This window comes from Plutella xylostella, chromosome 19 (assembly GCF_932276165.1).
Source record: "Plutella xylostella chromosome 19, ilPluXylo3.1, whole genome shotgun sequence".
In the NCBI taxonomy this organism is placed as follows: Eukaryota; Metazoa; Arthropoda; class Insecta; order Lepidoptera; family Plutellidae; genus Plutella; species Plutella xylostella.
The window spans coordinates 8,379,060-8,403,404 of NC_063999.1; the positions used below are offsets into that span (position 1 = coordinate 8,379,060).

The following is a 24,345-nucleotide window of genomic DNA, read 5'->3' on the forward strand; positions in this document are numbered from 1 at the left end:
AATCATTATCAATTTTACGTAGACACTTAAATCGGGTACAAAAGGCGGTCTTATCGCTTATAGCGATCTCTTCCAGACAACCTTTGGATGGATGGACTAGAGATATAAAAAGGTATTTATTTTGTAGTTGATCCCCATAGCACTTACTTATGCGAATGTTTGCATATTTTATTCAAATTGGTACCGAACATATCGGAAGTTTTATGTTTTTATTTTCATAGGAAGTACCTACTTGGTATAACGTTGTGTTTTTTTCTTCTCTGTGTAATTGACTACACTGGTAAAAAAGGTGGAGGGCCACTTCTTTAAATCGTTAAGATTAAAATACTTTTTGACACAGTAGGTACTTTATTTAAAAAAAATGTGCAATTGATTTTTTTTTTTATTTCATTTTTTATTCAAAATATAACTATAGTAAAAGTATATTTCAGTAAGGAATATGGATGTATAATGTATAGTATTCTTTTGTTAGATATAACCTACACTAAACATCTTGGCTGTTGAACTCCTTCTTAAACAGGCGTAGAAACAAATCTGCCTATCAATACTAGGAGACCATGGAACGAAGAAACATACACCGTTTAAAATTTACACCGTCATCATGCGAGAGTCACACTCCGCCGGCCTTGCCAAATGATTGTTTTATGCTCGGCTGGCAATAGACCAAATTGTTTGAACCAGTCTGTGGTTTAAATTGAAGAAGGTCTTTATTAGCAAAGTTATGTAGTCCAGTCACCGAAATATTAGCTATTAACAATATATAAGCAGCATCGCTCGCCTGTCCAACATCTGTCAAATCCATACAAGTCTGATTGTCAAATCTGCTAATATGTCGGCGGTGGTCAAGGACTTTGTATATATAGCAGGACTGAGTACTCGGAACCCAAAAGCGAGCCGAGCAGGAGGTGTAGTAAAGAGGCCGTTTGTCCCTTTCTAATAAGGTGACCAAAAATTGTGTAACGTGGGACTTTGGGGATTTGTTGTAACTAATAATATATTATTGTGATCAAAAATTGGGACCCAAAAAAAATTTGCTATATAGGTACCTAGATAATTTATGGATAATTTTACTAAACAATCGCTACCATACGTCGTCAAAATCTCTATATATACAAAGTCCTTGGCGGTGGTACAGTAGCAGTAGATTGTGTGTCTTGAAAAGTCTTAGTAAGATTATTGCATCTAAAAGGAAAATAACAATATGAAGCTTACAATAGTTACCTAGGTTTATGTAGGTACCTACTTGTGTATATTTATGTAATCTTATTCTTTTTCGATGTATTTTCCGTTGTTTAATTTACAACGTGTATTCTTCTCTTCTTTAATCCCGTTACTCCTCCGAGGAGTCTGGGGCTGACACCAGGCGCTTCCATGCTTCTCTGTCGTGGGCCAGCAAGTTGAGCTCTGGCCACGACTTCCCTTTCTCTTGGGTCTCAACGTGTATTGCTGATAAGAAAATGCTATGTTCATCCACAAAACTTGAAAAATAAGTTTAGCGCAACCTGCCAAAGAATAAGGTATTTTCGCAGGAGATCCAACCAGAGTAGTTATGAGTTGCGTTCAAAGGCCGGCGCTTTCATAAACTGGTCGTAACTTCCTGAGGGGTTACACTTTACTGACGAAATACGAACGAACGAGAGCTTTCGTGCAATTCGCACATTTAACGGCACACAATACAGCAAGATAGAGTCGTGGCTTGCGCAGCAGCGCTCTGAAACTTAAGAGGATAGTACACCTTCGCGATTCTAGCGAAATAGGTATTTAGGAAAATATTTGTTATCACTTGCGCCCTCATGCCCCGGGCACGGGTGCGATAGAGATGCACTGCAGCTCGCGACTGACAATAGGTACTTTTTTAATAAAATTCTGGTTTCGGGAGAAAACTTTTTACACTAACTAAATATTAACCAATCTCTTAGTTTTTGGTGTCAATCGCTTCAGCATAACATATTCTAGGTTTGTAGGTTTCGCTTTCTTTAAAAAAATATATTATATTTTTATTGTTGAACAAACGGCTTCATTCAACACACAAAAATTACGTTATTTGAGGTGTCTATAAGTTTGAATCTATAAAAAAAAATCGAAAAAAGAAAAAGCTATAAACCTAGTTATTCTTTGTGTCAATAACATACAAAAAAATCATGGAGATTGCATAATATTTAGGGGTAGTAAAACGTTTTCTCTTTTTGTATGGACGAGCAAGTGCTATACTCTACTCTTAAGGGTTTGTCAAAGAGGACGCGTTACAAGCTCGCGTCGTGTTTGGCGAAGCCTTTAGTTTTTCGTCACATAGAGTGACCCCCCAGGTACTAGCCGAGCAGCCTCCGTGCGTGCCGCGCTGCCAAACATTTGAATACTGAAGTGGAGTCACGAATCTCTGGAGACGGCATTTCTTTGAGGCCGCGTTCCACTGCGCTACGAATATTAGCATCGGTGGCTCTATTTGCTATTTAGCTATTTTGTATGAATCTGCCAAACATCTGTCAGATCCATACAAGTTACGACAGATTTGACAAGCGAGCGCGGGTGCTTAAGGATTGTTAATTGATAAGGTTCGGTGGTGGACTGATGTCAGTCAGGGTCAGGAATACTGCTATTGGTATTAGCCATAGTTGATACTAGCTGTTCCCGCGAGCTTCGCTTCGCCTTAAAAAGTTTTCCCGTGGGAATTCCTGGATAAAAAGTAGCCTATGTTCTTTCTCAGGGTCTACACCATATGTATACCAAATTTCATTCAAATCCGTTCAGTAGTTTTGCCGTGAAAGAGTAACAGACAGACAGACAGACAGACAGACAGACATACACAGTTACTTTCGCATTTATAATATTAGTTAGGATTAGGATTAGGATTAGGATGAGAACTTGGAGGGGGTTTATTTACAAAAAAAATTGTAGTTAGGTTGATACTGTTGAGAATTAAAATGACTATTCATATCAACGTCGGTAGTAGTTGTTTACTCGCTACCGCTGGGATTATTTTCGTTGCAATATTAAAAGATTACTATTGCAAGTCTACTCGTCTAGCAGTGGAAGGCTGACATGCATGACTCCATAGAACGGACAAATAAAGTGTCAAAGTGTCACGAGTTTATGATCCCACGAGGGAGAGGTCCGAGCGTTTTCCAACATGTAGCAATGATGCGGGTGCGACATAAAATATGCTAGGTATCTGTAGTTATGCATAATAAAATAAGCAATGTTGGTTAGTTGTAAAATAAGTGAGGTAAATAGCTAGGTACTCTTTATTGCACACAATAATATATGATTAATACACTCAATAAAAAAGTAAGAGTAAATAATAAGTTTCATATTATTTAAAAACTTTAGTTTTCCACCAAATAAGGTTGGTTGGAAGAAATTGCTTCTCGGCAATAAGCCTGACTGTTTATGCACTACTTTTAAGTCCATTTTTGTAACTGTTTTTAGTATACAATTAAGTTTTAATAAATATAAATAAATACCAGTAAAATATTGAACGTCAATGGCAGGTGGAACTTTTCCTTGCACGTCAGTGTAGCTAATATCTATAAATTTAATTTCACACTTCGCACATCCATTGCCGTGTCTGTACGCTCAGTGTATACTGTATAGTGCAAAGTCAAGATTTTTATGAATAATTTATATAACACCCCGGTTTTTATCGCACCTACCTTGTGTTGCCTAATACGGGCACCGAGATGTTTGCCTTTCCTCAGCTGAATTTTGGCTGAAATTTCAGCGGCCCATCGTGTTGATAACTTTTTTCAGGTAAGTGTAATGGTTGCTTTTTAGAAAAAGGTACACGGACTGAATTTTGTGTAACAGCCAGGTATTGTATTGATAAGGATAAGGGTATTGTATTAGATCATAAGGATTGCATTCTTGTACTATACTGATTTTTGTGCAAAAAAGTACTTAAATTATTTTGTATTGGTTGTGCCGTGTATGCAGTTTACTAGAACTCCACTTTGTACAGCAATATTTTATTTTATTTTATTTTATTTTCTTTATTTTGGCTACAAACAGTCATTACAAGACATATACTATGCTAGTTATCTCTAATAAACTATTACAGACCAAAAAGAGCCGAATATTAATTACTAAATAGTCTTTCATTTAGAGCATTTAGGGTTACTTAAGTAAGTACATAATTTATCAGACAGTTAAGCTAAACAGTATGTCGTTCATTAGCTTTACTATAAAAGAAAAATGTTCAAGTGTACATAGTTATACATTCTTATACATAATTATGCTTAATATATTAGGAGGGTAGTATACAAAAATACGACTAAGTATATCAGGCCCGGTAACCGGTTACAACTAACACCGGAGCGTGCATACCTACTAAGACAATGTATGTATAGCCAGTTAGTACATGGTATTGTCTATAATTATTATTTATTTTACCACAAAGTTATAGGAACTTTACTATGACGGTTAAAGCCGTGCGATACAAATCTTACACACAATGCGTGATATAAATCTTATTAGTTCCATTTTAAAGTAAAGTTTGAAAGTACTTGGGCAATTACAAACCTAAAGTGTTTGTTAGCAACTAGCTATAAGAATACTAGTAGATAATTATAATCTTGAGTAGGTATGTAGGTATATGAAAGATACTCATATTGTAAGGGCAGACATAACGTTATCTATTCTCAATAACGATAGTAAAGCAAGTAGGTAGCTAAGTGACAAACAATAGTTAGTTCATAAAGAGAATAAGATGAAAGATACAAGCAATTCTAACCTTTAGCAACATACAATAATGATTAAATTAGTCAGTATGTGATGAGTTCTTTATGAGGTAGAATTAAAGTTACTAGGTTGTAGGTTGGTGTAATTTATTATATGTATGCAGAGTAATTTAAGTGTAAGTTTTATGTCCATAACGTATTAATAGTAAACACAAAAAATTATGAGGATTCTATGAACTCAAATAGGTACATATATTTATACTATGGTTTTACCTACAACTTTTCTGTGTCTGCTTCGTCTGAATGGGCACGATTATAATAATTATCATTACTTACAACCTTACAAGTATGACCTTACAGGTACAATATATTTTAACAGGTAGGTACAGTTACAGTTAACAGTTGAAACAGATTTGTGTTATTTTCTTTTTTGTTGAGGAATGAAGGCAGGTAATTAGTAAATACCTATTGAAGGTAACCCTGTTTGACCCTACGATTCAATATAAATAATTATAGTCTTGGGTTCGGTATTTAAGAATAAGTAAACCATCAAACAGGGTGTTCAGGTATTAATGAAAAAATACATTTTGTACTTTGTAAGTTGTCCTGTCTGACCCTACGATTATTACTAAGTTCTAATCTTGGGATCGGTAAGGTAAGCCATCAAACAGGATATACTTAATTAAATAGACTGGATTTAAATTTTTGTATTTACCTATGTAGTAAGTGAACAATGAAAGGTACATAAACAAAGTAAATGGCACTACAAATACATAGTAGGGAAGTTATTAGGATCCTATGCAGCTTTTATTACACAAATTAACACATAAGTAATGTTATATAGTTAGGTACATTTAAGAGGTTACGGTATAATTTTTGTTACATAATAGCATGTATAGTTTATGCTTGAAGCTTTGTAAGGATACATTGAAGAGGTCTAAATCTAAGAATTGTTTATTGTAGGTATTTAGTGATCTCGGTATAAAATGATTAAGAGTGTAGTTTTTGGTGAAGCGAGGTGGCTCAAACAGGTTCAGGGCACGAGAGGACCTGGCGGGCACTCGTCTACGGGCAACAAAGGTAACTTTGGATAATAGTGTTGGGGAATCAATCATATTGTTCAGTATTTTGTATAGATAAGCTAAATCAAATTGTACACGGCGGTTTTTTAAAGAAAGTAGGTTGTATTTTTTAAGTGAGCATTCGTAGGATATATTATTTATATTGTTACGATAATTAAGAATTTTAATAAACTTTTTCGATTCGTTGTATGTGTACATCATAATTCGGAGTCCAAATTATACAGCTAAAATCTAGTAATGATCTAACGTAGGCAAAATAAAGAATTTTCAATGTGTCAGTACTACGAAAGGCTTTACTTATTCTGTTAATAAATGCTAGACTGTTTAATGCTCGTTGTATAATTGAGTCTATGTGAGAGTTAAAAGATAGTTTACTGTCCATAGTTATTCCTAAGTCCCTAATAGTGTTGACGCGTCTCAGCGTTAGGTTGTGTATCTTATATTCGAAATTTATAACATTTCTTTTTCGAGTATAAGTCATTATGCAGCATTTTTCAGCATTTAAAAATAGCTGATTACTAGAGCAATATTTTGTAAGAACTGTGAGATCTGATTGCAAATGATGGCAGTCTTCGACATTTTTGATAGCTCTGAATATCTTTGTGTCATCTGCATATACACTGTAATTAGTATTCTTACGGAATTCTGACAGTTATCAATTTTAGACAAATCAGAGATCACAAACCTTTTTGGGCTGGGCACTTTTTCAATACGAGTCTGGTCATCTGAGACTATAATATTTTTTTTTAGTCCCTGTATCCATTTTATTAAGTGCGGCGCTCCAAATTAAAAGGGGATTTACCTACTGAGAAATAATTACCGTACCTAAATATATCACAAACAGTGAAAAATACAATTAAAGATAATCTCAATTATCTTATATAATTATCGCTGTCGTAGAAAATATATCTAAAAACAACTAGTAATTCTTTTTGAAACGGTAGCCGTAGTACGCCGATGTCAGGCCGATGTTGCGTTCGTATTTGAATACAGGTGAAAAATTTGCAATAGTCGGAATTTCGTTCCTGTAGAAAAACGCGTGAACCTTTCGTCGAATTGTCGTAAAAGTAAAGTCATCAAAATGTATGAAAGATAGTTGCGGACCACTCTTTTTCGGTTTCTGAAACTCTTTTGTGTCTTTATATTCTTTGATAATTTTATAGACACTTGACAGACTCACGCCAATCATCTCGGAAGTCTTTTTAGCACATTCCTTTGCACTCCAATCAGTTGTTTCCGGCCAATTTTCTATATTATATTTGTAAATATTTAGAATGATGGTCTTTTCGTTTGGCGAAAAAGAACCACGAGGACGCTTTTTTCTGGGAGAGAGAAAGTCTGACTCTTGTGCTCTGTCAGTTGGGGCTGTTTCCCGGGAAGGGCCAGGTTGTGGCTCCATAACGTTTATAAAAATCAACAAACGATCACAACGCGAAAAGTCAACAAGGAAAAACCTAACAGAAACTTAACAAATATAACAACATGTAGACAAGAAATAGAAGCAAATTACACTGAGACTGAGAACATATGAGCGCATTCGAGCATTCAAAGAAGTCGAATGAAAATCTTTCTTGAAAACTCACTAACCGATTTTGATGAAACCTACACTTGGTTCCTACGGTCGGAGGATCCTCCCTTTGCCATGGGGAAGCGCCTCCAGCATCTCCATACTGCCTTCCTAAGCTTGGACCATTTCCCACCACGCTGGTCCACTGCGGTGTTGGTGGGTTCACACATCTAGATGTTTTCCTTCTCCGTAAGAGCGATGGTATACATTGTACTTAAATTCAAAGAACTCATTGTTACCTACATGTCAGCGCCGAGATTCGAACCCGCATCTCTTGCTTGAGAAGCGGGCGCTTACCCGACTGAGCCAGTTGGACTCGCGCACTGAGTGTTCCGTACAAGTCTACTTAATTACCTGAGGTAGTTTACCTTTTAATTTCATCATAATTATGTACATCTATACGAAATATCAGCTTGATATCTTTACCCGTTTCCGAGAAAAAAGGTGGTGACAACAAAGTGTGATCCTATAAGGGTTCTTTTTTTTCCTTTTGAGGTACGGAACCCTCAAAAAGAATAGTGACAATCGGATCAATCGTTTCGGAGGTATGCGTGGACAAACATACATACCAACAAGCATATAAACATACATAGGTACATAAACATTTATAAAATTTTGAATATTTGTTTATTAGCCCTAATATATTGTCATATGTCAATATGGTGCAGTTCCAATAATCTTACATACATACCGAACATATATGTACTTACCGAATAGACAATCTTTTTTTAAAATTGATTAAAAAGGTTTATTATCCCTGAATTTAGTAGGAAGTGATGCCATGCTAAAGAATAAAATAAAGCAATTAAAATTATTTCGATACATTGGTCGTGAGTCGTGATCCTACTTCATATTATAAATGCGAAAGTTAGTAAGTGTATGTGTGTATGTATGTATGTATGTACGTGTGTATGTTTGTTATTTCTTCACGTTAAAACGGCTGAACCGATTTTAATGAAATTTGGAATGGAGTTAGCTGACACCCTGGATTAACTCATATGTTACTTTTTATCGCGGAATTCCCACGGGAAAACTTATTAAGGCGAAGCGAAGCTCGCGGGAACAGCTATTATATTGAAATATTTATTATTTATGTATTAGTTTACTTGAGCAAGTAAATATTTAGATTTATCTTTTTGTATAAAAATATTAAGAAAAAATTATTGCCCAGAAATGGATCGCAATTTTTCCTTTTTTCGGTAAAGAACTTTTTTAGTAGGATCACTTATAAAATGTCAGAATTCTTTTCAATTAAAAATTAGAGAGTAGTAAAAAATTTGTGTCACTCAGACTGTCGCCTAAATCATTAATATACAGCAAAAATAATAGGGGCCCTAAGTGTGACCCCTGCGGAATTCCAGAGGGCACATTCAGGAAGCCTGAGCAGTACCCCTTCATATAAACAGCCTGTGACCGATTACGAACATACGAATCTATCCACCTGAGGAGGCTGCCATGTACACCGGCCATTGAAAGTTTATCTAACAGATAGTTATGATTGATTTTGTCGAACGCTTTCGAGTAGTCGGTGTACACGACATCAACCTGCAGGTTATCTTCCATTGCATTACAGAGGAAATCAGTGAAGGTAACCATATTTGATTCTACGCTACGTGATTTCATGAATCCGTGCTGCCTATCTGTGATGTGGCTACGGACAGAGTAAGAAATTTGAGATGTTACGATTTTTTCTAATATCTTTCCAAATATACTCAATTTAGAAATGGGTCGGTATTCGGTTACAACACTTCTATTTTTATTTTTCGGGATGGGAGTTATCAACGCTACTTTCCATCGGCTAGGGAAAATACCACTAGCGGTAGAAGCTGTGTATATTAAAGTAATTGGTGTAAGAAGCTCCTTGGCACATTTAGATATAAGAATGGGAGGGATTTCGTCAAAACCTGCACCCTTGTGTATGTTTACAGATTGTAGTTCTTTGAGTATTAACTTCGAGTCCAACTCGACCGAGCTTAGGTTCACAACGGAAACGCCAGGGTTCGCTTGCTCTGCCGAGCTCGATGAGTTAGGGGTTGAGATAAATACACTGTGAAAATAATTATTAAAGGCTTCACATATTTCATCACCGCTGCTTAAATATTTGCCTTGATAAATCATTCTATCCGGAATTGAATCATTGGCTTTTTTTGCATGGACGTATGTCCAAAAGTATTTTGGGTTAATTTTAATATTTTCTTCTACAAAGTCAATGTAATTTATATGGCATTCGCGTTCCATTTTATGAAACCTAGATCTAAGAGTTGAATATTTTTGATAATCAGTGTGGTTACCATAAGTTTTCCATTTTTTATGCAGTTTACGTTTTTCGTTTGATAATTTAATTAGTGGTACTGTGTACCAGGGGGGATGTTTAGTTTTGCTGGAGATGGAACGAGTAGGAACATATTTATTTATAATGTTATTAAGGGCATTATAGAAAAAATCTGTCATCTGATCTACATCTTTTATGTGAGAAAAAATACTAATCCAATTTATAGAATCGAGTTCATTTTTTATGGCTTCAAAGTTAGCTTTGTAGTAGATTTTCTTAGTATAAGTTTTATTTTTTAGTGGACTGGGTAGCGAGAGTTTTAGGTGTATTTCAACAGCTTTGTGATGGGGATCCTCCGGAACTATAGGATTAGAGCAAGATGTAACAGTACATTCCCGATTACTAAAAATTAAATCAAGTAGGCGGTTATTAGCGTTAAATTCGGAATTAAATTGGGAAAGCAACGAGTAGTTCATAAAGTCCGCTGTTAATATAGCACACATATCATTTTGAGTTTTAATATTCATACTACAAATCTCCTCGTCATAATACCAGATAGCTTTTGAAACATTAAAATCACCCAGAATTATAAAGATATCGTTTGGATTTGCGTTGAGTAAATCAGACACTCTGTCATAGAAATTGGAGAGTAGGTGATGATGATTTAAGCCATGTGGAATATAGGTGCAAGCTATGTGTAAAAAAGCGGAAGAGCTATGAGTAGGGGAAGCGTCGCCGGCGGCGGAGGAGGCGGCAGGGGAGGCGGTGGAGGCGCGCGCGCGCAGCGGCACGCTCACCCACAGCTCGTCGGCCGGCGGCGGCGCGCACCACTCGGTACGGAGAAATGTTCGTAGCTCGCGACGTACGGCTACTATCACGCCCCCGCCCTTAGAGAGCCCAGTGCATTTAGAATCACGGTCGCAACGAAAAACTTCGAATCTATGGTCAAAATATTCTGCACTATAAAAATTATCATTTAACCAGGATTCAGTTAGACAGACGAGGTCAAACTCACAGTTTAATATGTTTGAAAGAAAGTCGTTTGATTTTGTGCGTAGCCCTCTCGTGTTTTGGTAATAAATAGATAATAAATTAGTTGCGCTGAATGTAAGTAATATATGTGAAAATTAGATGTACACTCAAAGTAGTTTGAACCGCACTCGCTTCATCAAGAAGTACCAGGGAATAAGTTGCATTCATTATAAATAGGTATAATAATGTTGTTGTCATAATAATTACAATAACAAAACTTATAAGACGTAAAGGCTTACAGACATTAAGAATTAGGTTTTCAATTTTGCTTAGCTTGCTATTATAGAAAATCAAGCATAAAGAAATAGGTAACATGTGGATTATAGCTATAACACCCAGAGCTATTTGTAAAATTCGAATAAGCAACATAAACATACCCAAGAATAGATGTAGCTTACTTAGCAATAACATGAGACATAATATAATTTTTATAAGCATTGAATAAGGACGCACCCGTCACTTTATCTTTAATAGATCGTTATCGCATGAGATAATTAGGTATTTAGATGCGTCATTTTTACGTAAAAATATCTTACAATCATTTAGCCATATGTACCTGTAGCCTTTGTCCCTGCCGAGGTGTCGGGCGCTCCTGTATAGCATTTTATTCTGGGGTGTAAGGTGATCATTGACGAATACAGGCCGCGACGCACCGTCGAACCCGAGATCGGCTGTAGTCAGGCCGCGCCGGGCACGTACCGCTGCCAAGAAGTCATTCTTCATTTGTCGCCGCAGGAACCTGATGATGATGTTGGGAGGGAGGCGGTTGCCATCTCCTGATTCCTTATCATCTGAGTCACCTTCTTGGTTCCTTGAAGGGTATCTTCTCACACGATGAATGTAGTTGATATCGGACACTTCGAGTTTGATACCTACTTTTGCCGCCATATTGAATGCCATTGTGTGCAAGTTTTCACCTTTGGACATCGGAACGCCGGAGATCTCGAGGTTATTCATTCTACTGCGCTGATCATTCATATGTAAATCCTGAATGACAGTTTTCAATGATGATTCTGTGGATACTAAGGCTTCCTCGAGCGATTTTATCCTAGCATTAGCCGCAGACTGCGCCTGGGTGACTTCTGTTTTGAAGCTGCTTAGGTCGTGTTTTATATCAGTTATTTGTGATCCGATATTGGTGACGTTGTCCGTTAGCTTCAGTAAAGCCTCGCTTTGGGACTTAGAGAATTCCCTGAAGCAGGTCATCAGTTCCTCACGGAAGTCGTGTAGTGTATTGGAGATGGATTGGTCCGGGTCTGGCTGCTTTCGTTTGTTTCTGAACGAAATTATATTCTCCTTAGAAACGCTGGTTAATTCAGGGTTTGACCCCAGCATAGTACCTTGTGACGCTGACAATGTTTTCTTCATGCTTGTTGTGTTGGTGACCGAGCGCGGCGGACCGAGAGGGGTATAGTTCTGTCCTTGTCGCAACTGCACCAATGCGTACTTGTAAAAAAAATGCGACTGTCCCTCTCACCCGGGGAGGTGAAGAGCGGCTGCGACGACGCACGATAGATGTTCCGTGTACAACACAACACTTTCGCACAATAAGAATAAGGATGAATATTGTTCGCGCTTAATTTATTTTTACGATACAATTTCTGTATAAAATCGACACACGTCTGAATGGGATGAAGCTCAAGAGCGAATGAAGCTCAATATTAAAACATAATCACGTATTCGAAGTTAATAACCTACAAAAACAGTATAAAATCGGTGCATCATTTAGTTTGATTAAAAACAACAATACCACAAACATAAATTCACACAAACACACAACACTCGTTTCTACGAGCGCCGGTTAAAAATACATCAGACTAGTAACGGTGATCCATGTAATCGCTCTCCCATCGTACTCTGAACTGCAACCTCATAAAGTAGACGTGCGACTATTTTTAAAATATTTTCAGTTAGCTGTTAGCTCTCTAGTCACGTAGGTCCGTAGCTTCCGTAGTCGACTCATACCCACTCGCGGTAGAGGAATTTCTACCATAATCTGAGCGACTCCGCGTGGGAGGGAAAAAGCATTTTTTTAAGTAGGGCAGGGAACGATAGGTGTTTTAAGTTAGCGGGTAAAACTTTTTCTGTATTATTCGCATTTGTTAGGAAAAATAAATTTTCCAACAAATATCAATTTTATAACTAGGTAAGTATATACTTGTCACAAAATTTTATTGATCTTAGTTATCGAAATAAAGAATTATAATCATAAATAATAATCCTTTTTTTTGGGTCTGCAAAAGACCAAAATAGAAGACGGTAATAGGCGTTTAGAATGGTGTTTGACACATGTCATTTATAACTGAACTGAACATACCAATTTTGTGGTATGCCCCATTGTGATGCGCAGCGTAAAGCCGTGTAATACCTATTACACAAACGATATTTATAGGCTATTAATTATAGTAGGTTAATGTTTTTTTCACAAAAAAAGCGATTTCCCTCCACTATCGGTCGACCAAAGGTCATCGATTCAGTAGAGGAGCGTCCCACGCAGATTCAAATAGAAAGGAATTTTCGTCTTACCTAGTCCATAAAATACATCCTATGGTTGTATAATGTAAGATTACTTAATAAAACTTTTGATTTGACTTTTGTCTACGCCTTTATATTCCAAAGAAAGAAAACAACACAACATAACCACTGTGTTAAATCTCGTTATAATACTCGTTGCGATATTCAATATCAGTTAATGGGCGTGCTCGTTAGCCTCATATCATGGCTCCATCCTGTATATCAGGCGTAAATTCTACAAATCTACAGGGCGTTTACGAAACGGCACGTGATTTACTCTGCCTTGATGAATTTGAGGAAGCTCCTATGGCTGTAGTATAAATATCACAACAGGTAGATACAGTATTGTGCAAATTAATGTGAACACGAGTGAATATTTGAAAAAAATACATTTATTAGTTCTAAAATAAAAAAAACAGAGATATATTTATACAATTTAAGTTATTTTAATAGAAAATGTGTCCTTCTTGGCTTTTATAACTGCTTCAACACGTTTTGGCATAGAATCGACATGATTTTAACAGTTTTCTGATATTTCCTGGTCTAAAAAACTTGTATGGATTACAGCCTCAATTATTTTAGTTTTTCTTTTGCAATCCGTTTTACGAAGTCTAACTTTCACGATGGCCCACTTATTTTCAATGGGATTAAGTGCCGGTGAGTTCTCTGGCCATCCAAAGCCATGATATCTTGTTGTTCTTGAAATATTTAAGCATAATGTTGGATACGTGGCATGGTGCCGAATTTTGTTGAAAAACTTATTGACCGTTATCATCAAATTTTCTTAGTTCAACTTCTAATCTCCGTTCTAGCAAGTCACTGTATTTTAGCGAGTCCATCATCCCTTCGATGGGCACAAGTCATCCGGTTCCTATATAAGAAATACAGCCCCAAACTAAGAAAAGTTGATGCTAACGGTCAATAAGTTTTTCAACAAAATTCGCCTCCATGCCACGTATCCAACATTATGCTTAAATATTTCAAGAACAACAAGATATCATGGCTTTGGATGGCCAGAGAACTCACCGGCACTTAATCCCATTGAAAATAAGTGGGCCATCGTGAAAGTTAGACTTCGTAAAACGGATTGCACAAGAAAAACTAAAATAATTGTGGCTGTTATCCATACAAGTTTTTTAGACCAGTAAATATCAGAAAACTGTTAAAATCATGTCGATTCAATGCCATAACGTGTTGAAACAGTTATAAAAGCCAAGAAGGACACATTTTCTATAAAAATAACTAAAATTGTATAAATATATATCTGTTTTTTTAATTTTAGAACTAATAAGTGTATTTTTTTCAAATATTCACTCGTGTTCACATTAATTTGCACAATACTGTATATATATACGTTTAAGGAAGAACGTACTTATCCTTCTCGTTAGAGAAGATGTACCTAATGTTTCTTGTCTAAATTCTTCTTTGTAATTTTCTGATACTTAGGTACCTACGTGATACAACTTTTTACTCCTTAATTTAGGGATACCAGTTATACCAGTTCAATAAAAAATGTTGTACCATATTATTTTACCCGTTGCAAACTTAACATTGTTTGACTCTACTACGACAAGTCTCATTATTAACGCATTCACAGATTAATTGCAATTTAAAAACCATACGAAAACTTCCGCAGCGATTCGCAGCTCAATCAAACGTATTAACCGGACAATTTGCGGAGTCACTTCAGTGTTGCCACACACACGCCACATAACTGCGTGTTCCATTTCGCAATGCAGCGTCACAGACAATGCCACGCCGACAACAAAGAGATAGGTACTGTGTCAGTCCGCGAATACGTTACGTGCCGCGCGTAGGGTGACAAAAAAAAAAAAGAATTGTTGGTGGACTCCGAGCCACCATTAAATTCCACACTTAACCAGCCTCAAAATATTATGTTCGGATAAAAATCTGTTGGTAGAGTCCTCGCCACCATTGAAGTCTGGATTGAACCACAGCTACCTCAAAATATAATGTTCTTATAAAAATCCTGCTACCGTACCACCATCGACACATTAGAAATTAACAATCCATAAACAGCATCGCTCGCCTGCCAAACATCTGTCAGAAAGTTACGTTAGATTTGACAGCGAGCGACACTGCTTAAGAACTGTTAATTGTGAAGCGTCTGTAGTCGGCTGGCTTCAGTGATCGTAACTGATCACTGAGGTTAAGCAACACATGGCACGGTCAGCCATTGGATGGGTGACCGATTTCAAGTGGTTCTTTTCTGGACGCTTCCGTGCTTCGGACGGCACGTTAAGCCGTGGGTCCCGGACTCCCGGTTCCTGCTTCGGCATCAGTCGTTAAGCCCAGTCAGATGCCTTCGGGCAGCTTGAACATCTGACAATCGGGCTGCCCACTTACCCGACAAGTTCAGTGCATTGTACTCATCAAAAAGTAAAGCTTAAGCTTAAGCAGTGAACATTTCCGAATTCTCTGCAATGAAATGAAATGCACTAAGTTAATTTAGGGATACCTGTTCTGGCCTTACTATTAAGATTTAAGTTTTGTTAAAATTATATTGTTACGCTGCTGGTGTTCTCAATAAACATACAATAAAAATACTCTTTGGTGAGAATAAAGAAAATAATTTATTTTTTAGCCCAATTTTGTATATAAAACTTTTGAAAAAGTCTCCAACAATACCTAGTGTGGTCATGGTCACCCCACACAGAAGCACGGCGTATGTGATTGAATATTGTTTGATTTTACAACGTAACGTCGATTTCCAATCTTACGTTCAGTTATTTAACGTTTTGTGTTCCATTTTATTGTAAAAAGCATTTAAAATATTACTTACTGAGAATTTTACGGCACATAAATATTTATGCACATACAATCCATAGTATTTGTATTCCGCGAATATTGGTTTGGAATGTATTATTTATAACAGTATTTACTTTTTTCTTTATTTCCAAGTAATTTTACTGGGTATTTATGAACATGATATAATTATTTACATTAACTATTTCAATTGTGTGTGGTTTACCCGAACTCAAGAGCTTAAATGCCAGGGTCTCAATGTATGAAAACATTATTTATAAGGAGTAATTAGTTATTTTAGTACAAATTAAAATCAAAGTTTCAAATGATAAGAAAAAAATACTGCCTACTACTACTAAAAAATATTATTATTCTGAACTCACCATTTCAATTACCCTCTTAAACAAACACTCAATAACGTTGTCGTTCCAACGCCAATATCGGAACCAAGATTGGTTCAAAATGCAACCGTATTTCATAACAATAGATGTTAAACTTTCCTGAACTGATGAGTGCAATGTTCGCTGTTACAGATAAATAGTTTTTTTTTTTCTTTTTTTCAGAGGCAAAGGAAACTGCAGCTGGATGCCAGTATTGTTCTTTTGTGTTGTTAAACCGAGTATGCGGGTTTTAATTCCCCCTTTTCTACCTGAGGTTTGAGTTAAACCTACTTCGACTTTTTTTAATGAGATTTACACACGGATTTAATTTTAACTCGCGATTTAAAAAATATAGGCAGGAAATGTTTAGTAAAAGTGATAAAATATTGGGAATTAGTGTTATTCGACTAACAATATTTAACACATAAACCGTTTTGTAATTTTTGAGTAGGTCTACAAAATGACTTTGAAGATACAAATTTCGACTCTTTTCGACATACAAAAAGACGAAATTCTTAAACCACAACGTTATTTGTAAACCTCTTTTAAAGTTACAAAAAGTTCTATGAATTCGGGGGATATTATCCAGTTTCAGTATACATTCAATCATCATCTACATCATCAGGTTATAAACTATTCCCTAGGGATCCACAACACCCTGTTCTAGTCCTTCGCCATCTAGCTGCAACTGTTTTCCTGTCTAATTGCAGTCAGTCCTATACGCTACGATATACTAGCTGAGGTATCCAAACAAAAAACTTATCTATGTAACATCCAAATTCAAAAGAAGAGTGAAATAATTAAATAAACAAGAAAAATTACAAGCATCACGGTTTTGTTGTAAAAGTTTTTTTAACCCGACTTTAAATAAGATGAATGCGGCCGCCCCGCACTGGTTTTGCAGAAAATGCAACATTAATTAAATTCCACGCCTGGATACCTATCTTATCCACTTTTCAGTGTTAACGATCTAGCCACCAGTCTAACCTGACCTCTTAACCCTCCTAATGGACTACAAGTTCCATCTTAATAAGCGATGGCGCTATGCAGAGTGAAAGGTCAAGACACACTGGTGCGGCAATAGCTAGTTGCGTTCAAAAATGCAAAGTTACATTGCCAGCTTTTAGTAGAATTTGTTTATAGCGTAAACATTTATTTTGTTTGCAAATTAAAATGATGTTTTAATTACTGTAAGTGTATTTTATTATCGCCCGTATATTTATAGAACTCAGAAAGGGTTTTATAAAATATAACTCAGAGCTTCATAAATTGACGAGAAACAATAGGGATGTATACATGTAGGTACTCGTAAGTCTAGTTTATTGACTAGACGACCAAATTTTACTATGAGTTGACACTTTGCGTCTTGTACACCGACGTTCAGTATAAATAATGTACTCTGTGCCGACGTTGCTATAAATAGTCAATACAGATGTGTGTATTTTTATAAAAATACTAAAAAAATAGATTTGCGCAAGAATAATTTAAATAATATAATATTGTTATTTGTATTGTCCCCAAATCCAAATCTTTTAGGTATGAGGATGAAGACAAAATAATAATAAGAAACCATTTAGTCTATGCATACAAACCTTTCAAACATTCAAAGACGCTTGTGTCTGTTAATAATAAACAGCGTAAATATATGTACAGGTAATAACATAATATCGTTCTAACGAAGCATACGTTCACAAAATAATAAATTTTCTAAACACGCCCACAAACGAAGCACGTTTACAACTGCTGACGTCTTAACTTTAACTTTATGAAACTTAAGGCGGCGCGCAAACATAAAAATAATATTAAGGTGGGCCCACACCGAGGTGTGAAGGATCAGCCGAGGAAATCCTTTCTTCGTACAACTTATTACTCGTCGAGCTAGCTGCTTATGTTGTGGAGGTAGGAAGCAGTGTTTTAAATAGAGTAGTTGACGATTTATTTTCCAAATTGGCCATTTTTTACCTTCGATCTAAGCTGTAGGCCTATCACAATGAAGTCACAAGTTCTGTCAACTCAAGAAAATATTCTCTCCTTTGTATCAAAACATAAGTTTATGTTCCCCTATTTTAAGTCAAATTTCTGATATTCAATAAAACTTTATTTTAATATGAAATCAGTCAATAGGCGACATACTCAAGAAGAGCCGAAACCGACGTGCGTGTATGAAGAGACTTATAGAAGATGAAGATAAAAGCAAAAGAAGTATGTCAGGATCGTGCCACGTGATCTATAGTCTTTGCCTACCCCTCTGGGAGACAGGCGTGAATATAATATATTATGTATGTATGTATGTATGTCAATTCAGAGAGAAACCGATGGAAATTGTGTTATTTTCTATTCTATTTTAAATAGAATGTTAAGTGGACCCCTCTCCTCTCTAGCACAGTCAATGTAGGTCACGACACTCGCTCCTACCGCACTGGTCGCTTCAATCTGCCGTCGGGATCTCAGCGGCGCACAGACACTGTTCACACCTCACGGCAATCTCTTTAGTGGCAACTGTCGCCACGTACTCGCTATAAACACAGTACAGTACCTAGGTATGTAGGCTGTGTATCTGTGTAATTGTGTTATACTTCATGGTATCAGACTAAGGGCTTGTTTCACAATGTCTGGTTAATGGCTACCTCTGTAATTATGTTATGTATGTCGGAAAACAAGATGGCAGACCTGATACATAAAAATAGTTACCTTGAAAAATGCAACCAAGCGTTAGAGCAGCGAGTAAGTACGTTAGAAAATGAAAAACTTGAAAAAAACATAGAAATTGTAGGAGTAGAAGCCAAGGAAAACGAAAACCTGATGAAAGTGGTGCAGAAAATTGCTGAAACCCTCCACTTGAAAACGGAAAACATTGAACATGTCTACAGGGTTGGTAAACAAACCCCAGGTGGAAAGCCGAGGCCCATCGTGGCCCGCCTCCGGCGCCGGGAGGACCGGGACGAGTGGCTGCGGGCCCGCAAGCAGCGCCGCCGGCTCAACAACGGGGACATCTACGAAAACAACAGTGACCGTCCTGTATATATAAATGAAAATATATCAAAACAGGTACGAGACTTATTCTGGCTTTGTAAAGATAAACTGAAGTCCCACTTCAGATTTATCTGGATCCAAAATGGGAGAGTACTGGCCAAAAGAGATGATGAATCTAAAAAGACACACCACATTTGCTGTGAAAACGACATCAAACAGTTAATTCAACCGTGATGGAATCACTACAAGCCATCAAAAACGGTGTATAGAAATATAATTTGAATATTGTGTTACCAATAATTAACCTTCGACTTACTATGCAATAATCATAGCGACATCGAATCAATTAATCTACACAATCAAAAACAATGGAATGAAATCGTCATTCAAAAGAATAAAAGAATAAACATTGTTCACCTCAATATAAGATCGATCCGAAAAAACTTCAACCAGTTATTGGTGCTTATAGATAAGTGTATTTGTTATCTGGACATGATAGTACTAAGTGAGATCAACATTAAAGAACATGAAGTACCATTATATAACATACCCGGATTTAATTCATATCACAACACTAGAAGCAGAAGCAAAGGAGGTGGTATCTTAATATATGTGAAGGAAACACTGCAGTTTTATCCCACGATAAATAATGGATGGGCCACAGAGGTCACACATGGTATACTGGAAGCTGAGAATAATAATAATAATAATGTCCTCCTAGCCGAATTTCGACTACGGCGGCCAATCTCATTTGAGATCAGCCAAGCTGAGAATAGCATGAAGCTGTATGTGGTTGCTGTTTACAGGCCACCAAAAACTAATCAGACTTGCTTCTTAGATGAGATTGATAACATCATGAAAAGTATACCTAGCAACATGGATGCAGTACTATTAGGAGATGTCAACATAAACATAATGAACGGGCACACTAACAACATCATAAGGAAATACAAAGATATGATGTGTGGCTACGGGATGCAGTGCGGCTACGAGTACCCGACGCGGGAGGAGATCGTCGACGGCAGGCTCGTGCGCTCCTGCATCGACCATGTGTGGGTGCGCGAGTGTGTGACAGTGCGCGATACGTCAGCAGCGCCGCCGCCGCCGGCCGCCTATGTGTTATCCAGTGATAAGATATCTGACCACTACCTAAGTGGCTTGTGTTTACGTTTAAATAGTGACGGAAGTAGTTTCACCGGCAGGAAAAAAACAATAACTGTGCTAGACAATAAACTTGTGCAAGAAAAACTGTTATCAGCTGATTGGACTGCAGTGTTGCAAATGGATTGCCCTCTAAATATATATCAAAGTATGTGTACTATTTTTGGAGACATATATGTAAGTTCTAAAAAGGAAAAAATAACAGTAAGTACTCGCCTCAAGCAGCCCTGGATCTGTAACAAGCTACTTAAACTTATAGAACAAAGAGATGATCTTTTTAAAAAGTGGAAATCTTCCCCTAAAAATATGTTATACAGATTACAATATACAAAACTAAGAAATAAACTAAATAAAGATATAAACAAAGCTAAAAATAAATACAGGCAGGATTGCTTGGAGCGATGTAATAACGACTTTAGAAAAATATGGAATAATATTAACAACTGGCTAGGTAAGAAGAAGGCAGGGATTGATAATGTAATAATGCAACATTTAGGTAAAAAATATGATGAAACTGCAGGTAGCCGAGGGCGAACTACCATACAAAAGAATTTATACCTAATCCTATCCTAGGTTTAGTTAACTTTGAATTTTAATAGCTATCTTTGGAGTTTGAAATTAAAGAAAAGATTATGATAATTAAGTTGTATTATAGATAAAGGATTACAATATTTGGTACAAATAAATTGAGGAACCGATGTTATGCGTGCGCGATAATAAAGCCCTCTGATGGTCTTAGCGCGGTAGCGGGGATGCATCGATGTGCTCTGAGGTTGCCACTATAGGCATGAGCGGAGCGATTTTGATCGCGGGCGTGGCGGACACGCCACACATTCCCCCCGGCCAGACCGTAACTACGGTCGATAGTAGTCGGGGAACCGGATTCTTCTTCCAGCGCGCGAGCGCTTCTCCTCTACTGGTGGTGCAGGAGGTGTGGAATCAGGAGTCTTGCATGGGACTTCTCTCATCAGGTGGGCTGGCTTCAGCCTGTCGACTGACACGTTCACTGGCTTGCCCTTCACTTCTATGGTGAAGTACTTGGGCTGACGCTCGATGACCTTGTGCGGGCCAGTGTATGGAGGCTGCAGAGGTTTGCGCACCATGTCCTGGCGTAGGAAGACATGGGTGGTCGAGTTGAGGTCTTTTGGGATGTAGAAGGGAGATGAGGTGTGCCATGATGTCGGTCTAGGTGTCAGCTTGGCCATGTGTGAGCGCAGTCGCGCCGCGTACTCCGTCACGTCGCCGGTAGTGTAGTCGTCGCTCGGGCTCAGGAACTGACCAGGTAGTTGAAGGGGCTCGCCGTAGACTAGTTCTGCTGGAGAGGCCTGTATGTCGTCTTTCCAGGCGCTGCGCATGCCGAGTAGCACGAGTGGCAGGGCTTCGAACCACTGTGAGGAGGAGTGGCATCTTATTGCAGATTTCAGCTGCCGGTGCATGCGTTCGACGAGACCGTTGGCTTGGGGGTGGTACGCGGTCGTGGTGAGGTGGCGCGCACCAATCAAAGCGGTCAGGGCCTTGAAGAGGTGGCTCTCGAACTGCCGGCCGCGGTCTGTAGTGACCCGGGCGGGGCACCCGAACCTGGCTATCCAGCCAGACACCAGGGCTGCAGCGCACGCCTCGGCTGTGATCTCCTTCAGCGGGATCGCCTCGGGCCATCTGGTGAATCTGTCGATTATAGTGAGACAGTACCTGTAATCAGAAACCATAGTTAACGGCCCTACGATGTCGAGGTGTATGTGGGAAAATCTGGAGGTAGGTCTGAGGAATGGTGAGAGGGGAGCAATGGTATGGCGGGAAACTTTGTTAGTTTGACAAGCAATGCATTGTCTTGCCCACTCTCTACAGTTTTTCCGTATCCCTGGCCAAACGAATCTTTGTGTCACCAGTCGGACTGTAGCTGTACATCCAGGGTGGTGAAGATTGTGCACGGAGTCGAATGCCTGCTTTCTGAGGCTTGGCGTGATGTATGCTCGCGGAGGTTGAGTGGAGACATCGCAGTAGATGGGAAGATTGCTATCCATCGTGGCTACCTTTTTCAGTTTTAAGGTAGTTCCGAAGCGGAGCAAGTCTTGCAGTTCAGGGTCTTCGTTCTGAAGTCGTGCAAGAACTTGGAAGTCGATGGCAGCGGAGATTTCTTCAACGCGGGACAGGGCGTCGGCCACTACATTGTCTTTTCCAGGTAAGTATCTAATGTCAGTGGTGTATTGAGCAATGTAGTCTAGATAGCGGAACTGTCTTGGTGTGCATTTCTCTTTAGTCAGTGAGAACGCGTAGGTTAACGGTTTATGGTCCGTGTAGATGGAGAATGTCCTAGCTTCGACCATGTGCCTGAAGTACTTTATGGCTTCATACACTGCTAGGAGTTCTCTGTCATAAGCACTGTACTTCTTCTCTGTATTGGTAAGTTTGTGAGAGTAGAATGCTAGTGGTTGCCATGTTTTATCTATTTTTTGTTGCAGGACAGCACCAACAGCGAGGTCTGAGGCGTCGGAGGCTATGGCGAGTTCAGCAGAAGGATCCGGATGTGCCAGAAGAGCTGCTTGCGATAAGGACGCTTTGCAATCTTCGAATGATTTCAGAAGCTCGGGAGTCATGTGCACTGGATGTGATCCTTTTATTTTAGGTCCTGCGAGTACTTCATTCAAAGGTGCTTGGAGTTGTGCAGCTTTAGGTATGAATCTTCTGTAAAAATTCAATACCCCCAGGAATCGTCGGAGCTCTTTCACCGTTTTCGGTACAGGGAATTCCTGGATAGCTTGTACTTTTTCTTCAAGGGGAGTCGTACCGGCTGCAGAAACTTTGAAGCCCAGAAAAGTGACCTCTGGTTGACCGAAAACGCACTTTCTAGTGTTGACAAGCATTCCATACTTTTTCAGGCGCTCGAATACTTGACGAAGGTGGTCTTTGTGCTGCTCTGGAGACCTCGAGAACACCAAAATATCGTCGATGTATCCGAATGTGAAATCTAGGCCCATAAGAACCTCATCTATGAACCTTTGGAAGGTTTGAGCAGCGTTTCTTAGTCCGAAGGTCATAAATGGGAACTCAAATAATCCAAAAGGTGTCGTAATCGCAGTTTTCGATATATCGTCGCTGTTCACCCTTAATTGGTTATACGCCTTTACTAAATCAATCGTAGAGAACGTCGTACATCCATTCAGTTGACACGTGAAGTCATTAATGTGTCTGATCGGGTAGTTGTCCGGTATGGTCCTCGAGTTAAGCGCGCGGTAATCGCCGCACGGTCTCCAGCCGTCGTCTTTTTTCTTTGCTAGATGCAGGGGCGATGACCATGGGCTTTCCGAGCGTCTAGCAGTACCATTGTTAAGCATATCCTCGAACTCTTTCTTCGCTATTTGCAAGCGGGTTGGATCCAGGCGTCTTGGTTTGCTAGCAACTGGAGGTCCGGGAGTAGTCCGTATGTAGTGCATTGTATTATGCTTAGACGGGGTATTCAGGCCAGCTGGTTTGGTTATTTCAGGGTACTCCTGTAGCAAGGAATGGTACTCCGAGTCGCCTGTGACAACTTTTATCGACGAGATGTCTTCAGATGACTCCGACTGCTTGCCGTTGACCTTGAGAGAGGTTATACCATCGATAAGGCGGTTGTTTCTACAGTCTACTAGTAAGTGGTAGTACCGGAGGAAGTCAACTCCGATTATAGGTTTGGAAACATCCGCGATGGTGAAAGTCCAGGAGAAGTCTCTTCTTAACCCGAAGTCCAGGTGTAAGTGAGTGGGTCCGTAAGTATTTATTATTGAGCTGTTGGCTGCTATCAGGTCGTATTTGGTTTTAGTACAAGGTACTTTGACAGCTGACCGTGGGAAGACACACAGGTCTGAGCCAGTGTCCACTAGGAACTGCATCTTGGAGGAACGGTCAGTGATAAATAAACGGCCTGATGATGAAGGGCTGTCGGTGGCCG

The 24,345-nt window shown here is 38.5% G+C and overlaps 1 protein-coding gene across 1 annotated transcript; it reads right to left on the minus strand.

Moving 5' to 3' along the window:
- Positions 1 to 1,330: 1,330 nt before the first annotated feature.
- LOC125490008 lies at positions 1,331 to 11,994 on the minus strand. Its single transcript, XM_048627938.1, has 2 exons — positions 11,280 to 11,994; positions 1,331 to 1,446 (listed from the first exon to the last, which is right to left on the minus strand). The coding sequence occupies exons 1-2, from the start codon at positions 11,992 to 11,994 to the stop codon at positions 1,331 to 1,333; spliced, it is 831 nt and encodes a 276-aa protein (XP_048483895.1).
- Between the last annotated feature and the right edge of the window lie 12,351 nt (positions 11,995 to 24,345).

What these genes read in the sequence shown, in the direction of transcription:
- LOC125490008 (XM_048627938.1), bottom strand. Translation starts at nt 11,994, where the DNA reads ATGAAGAAAACATTGTCAGCGTCACAAGGTACTATGCTGGGGTCAAAC. An exon ending in AGCCGATCTCGGGTTCGACG is followed by an intron (nt 1,447 to 11,279) that starts GTGCGTCGCGGC and finishes TTTTCTTATCAG; the next exon opens with CAATACACGTTGAGACCCAA.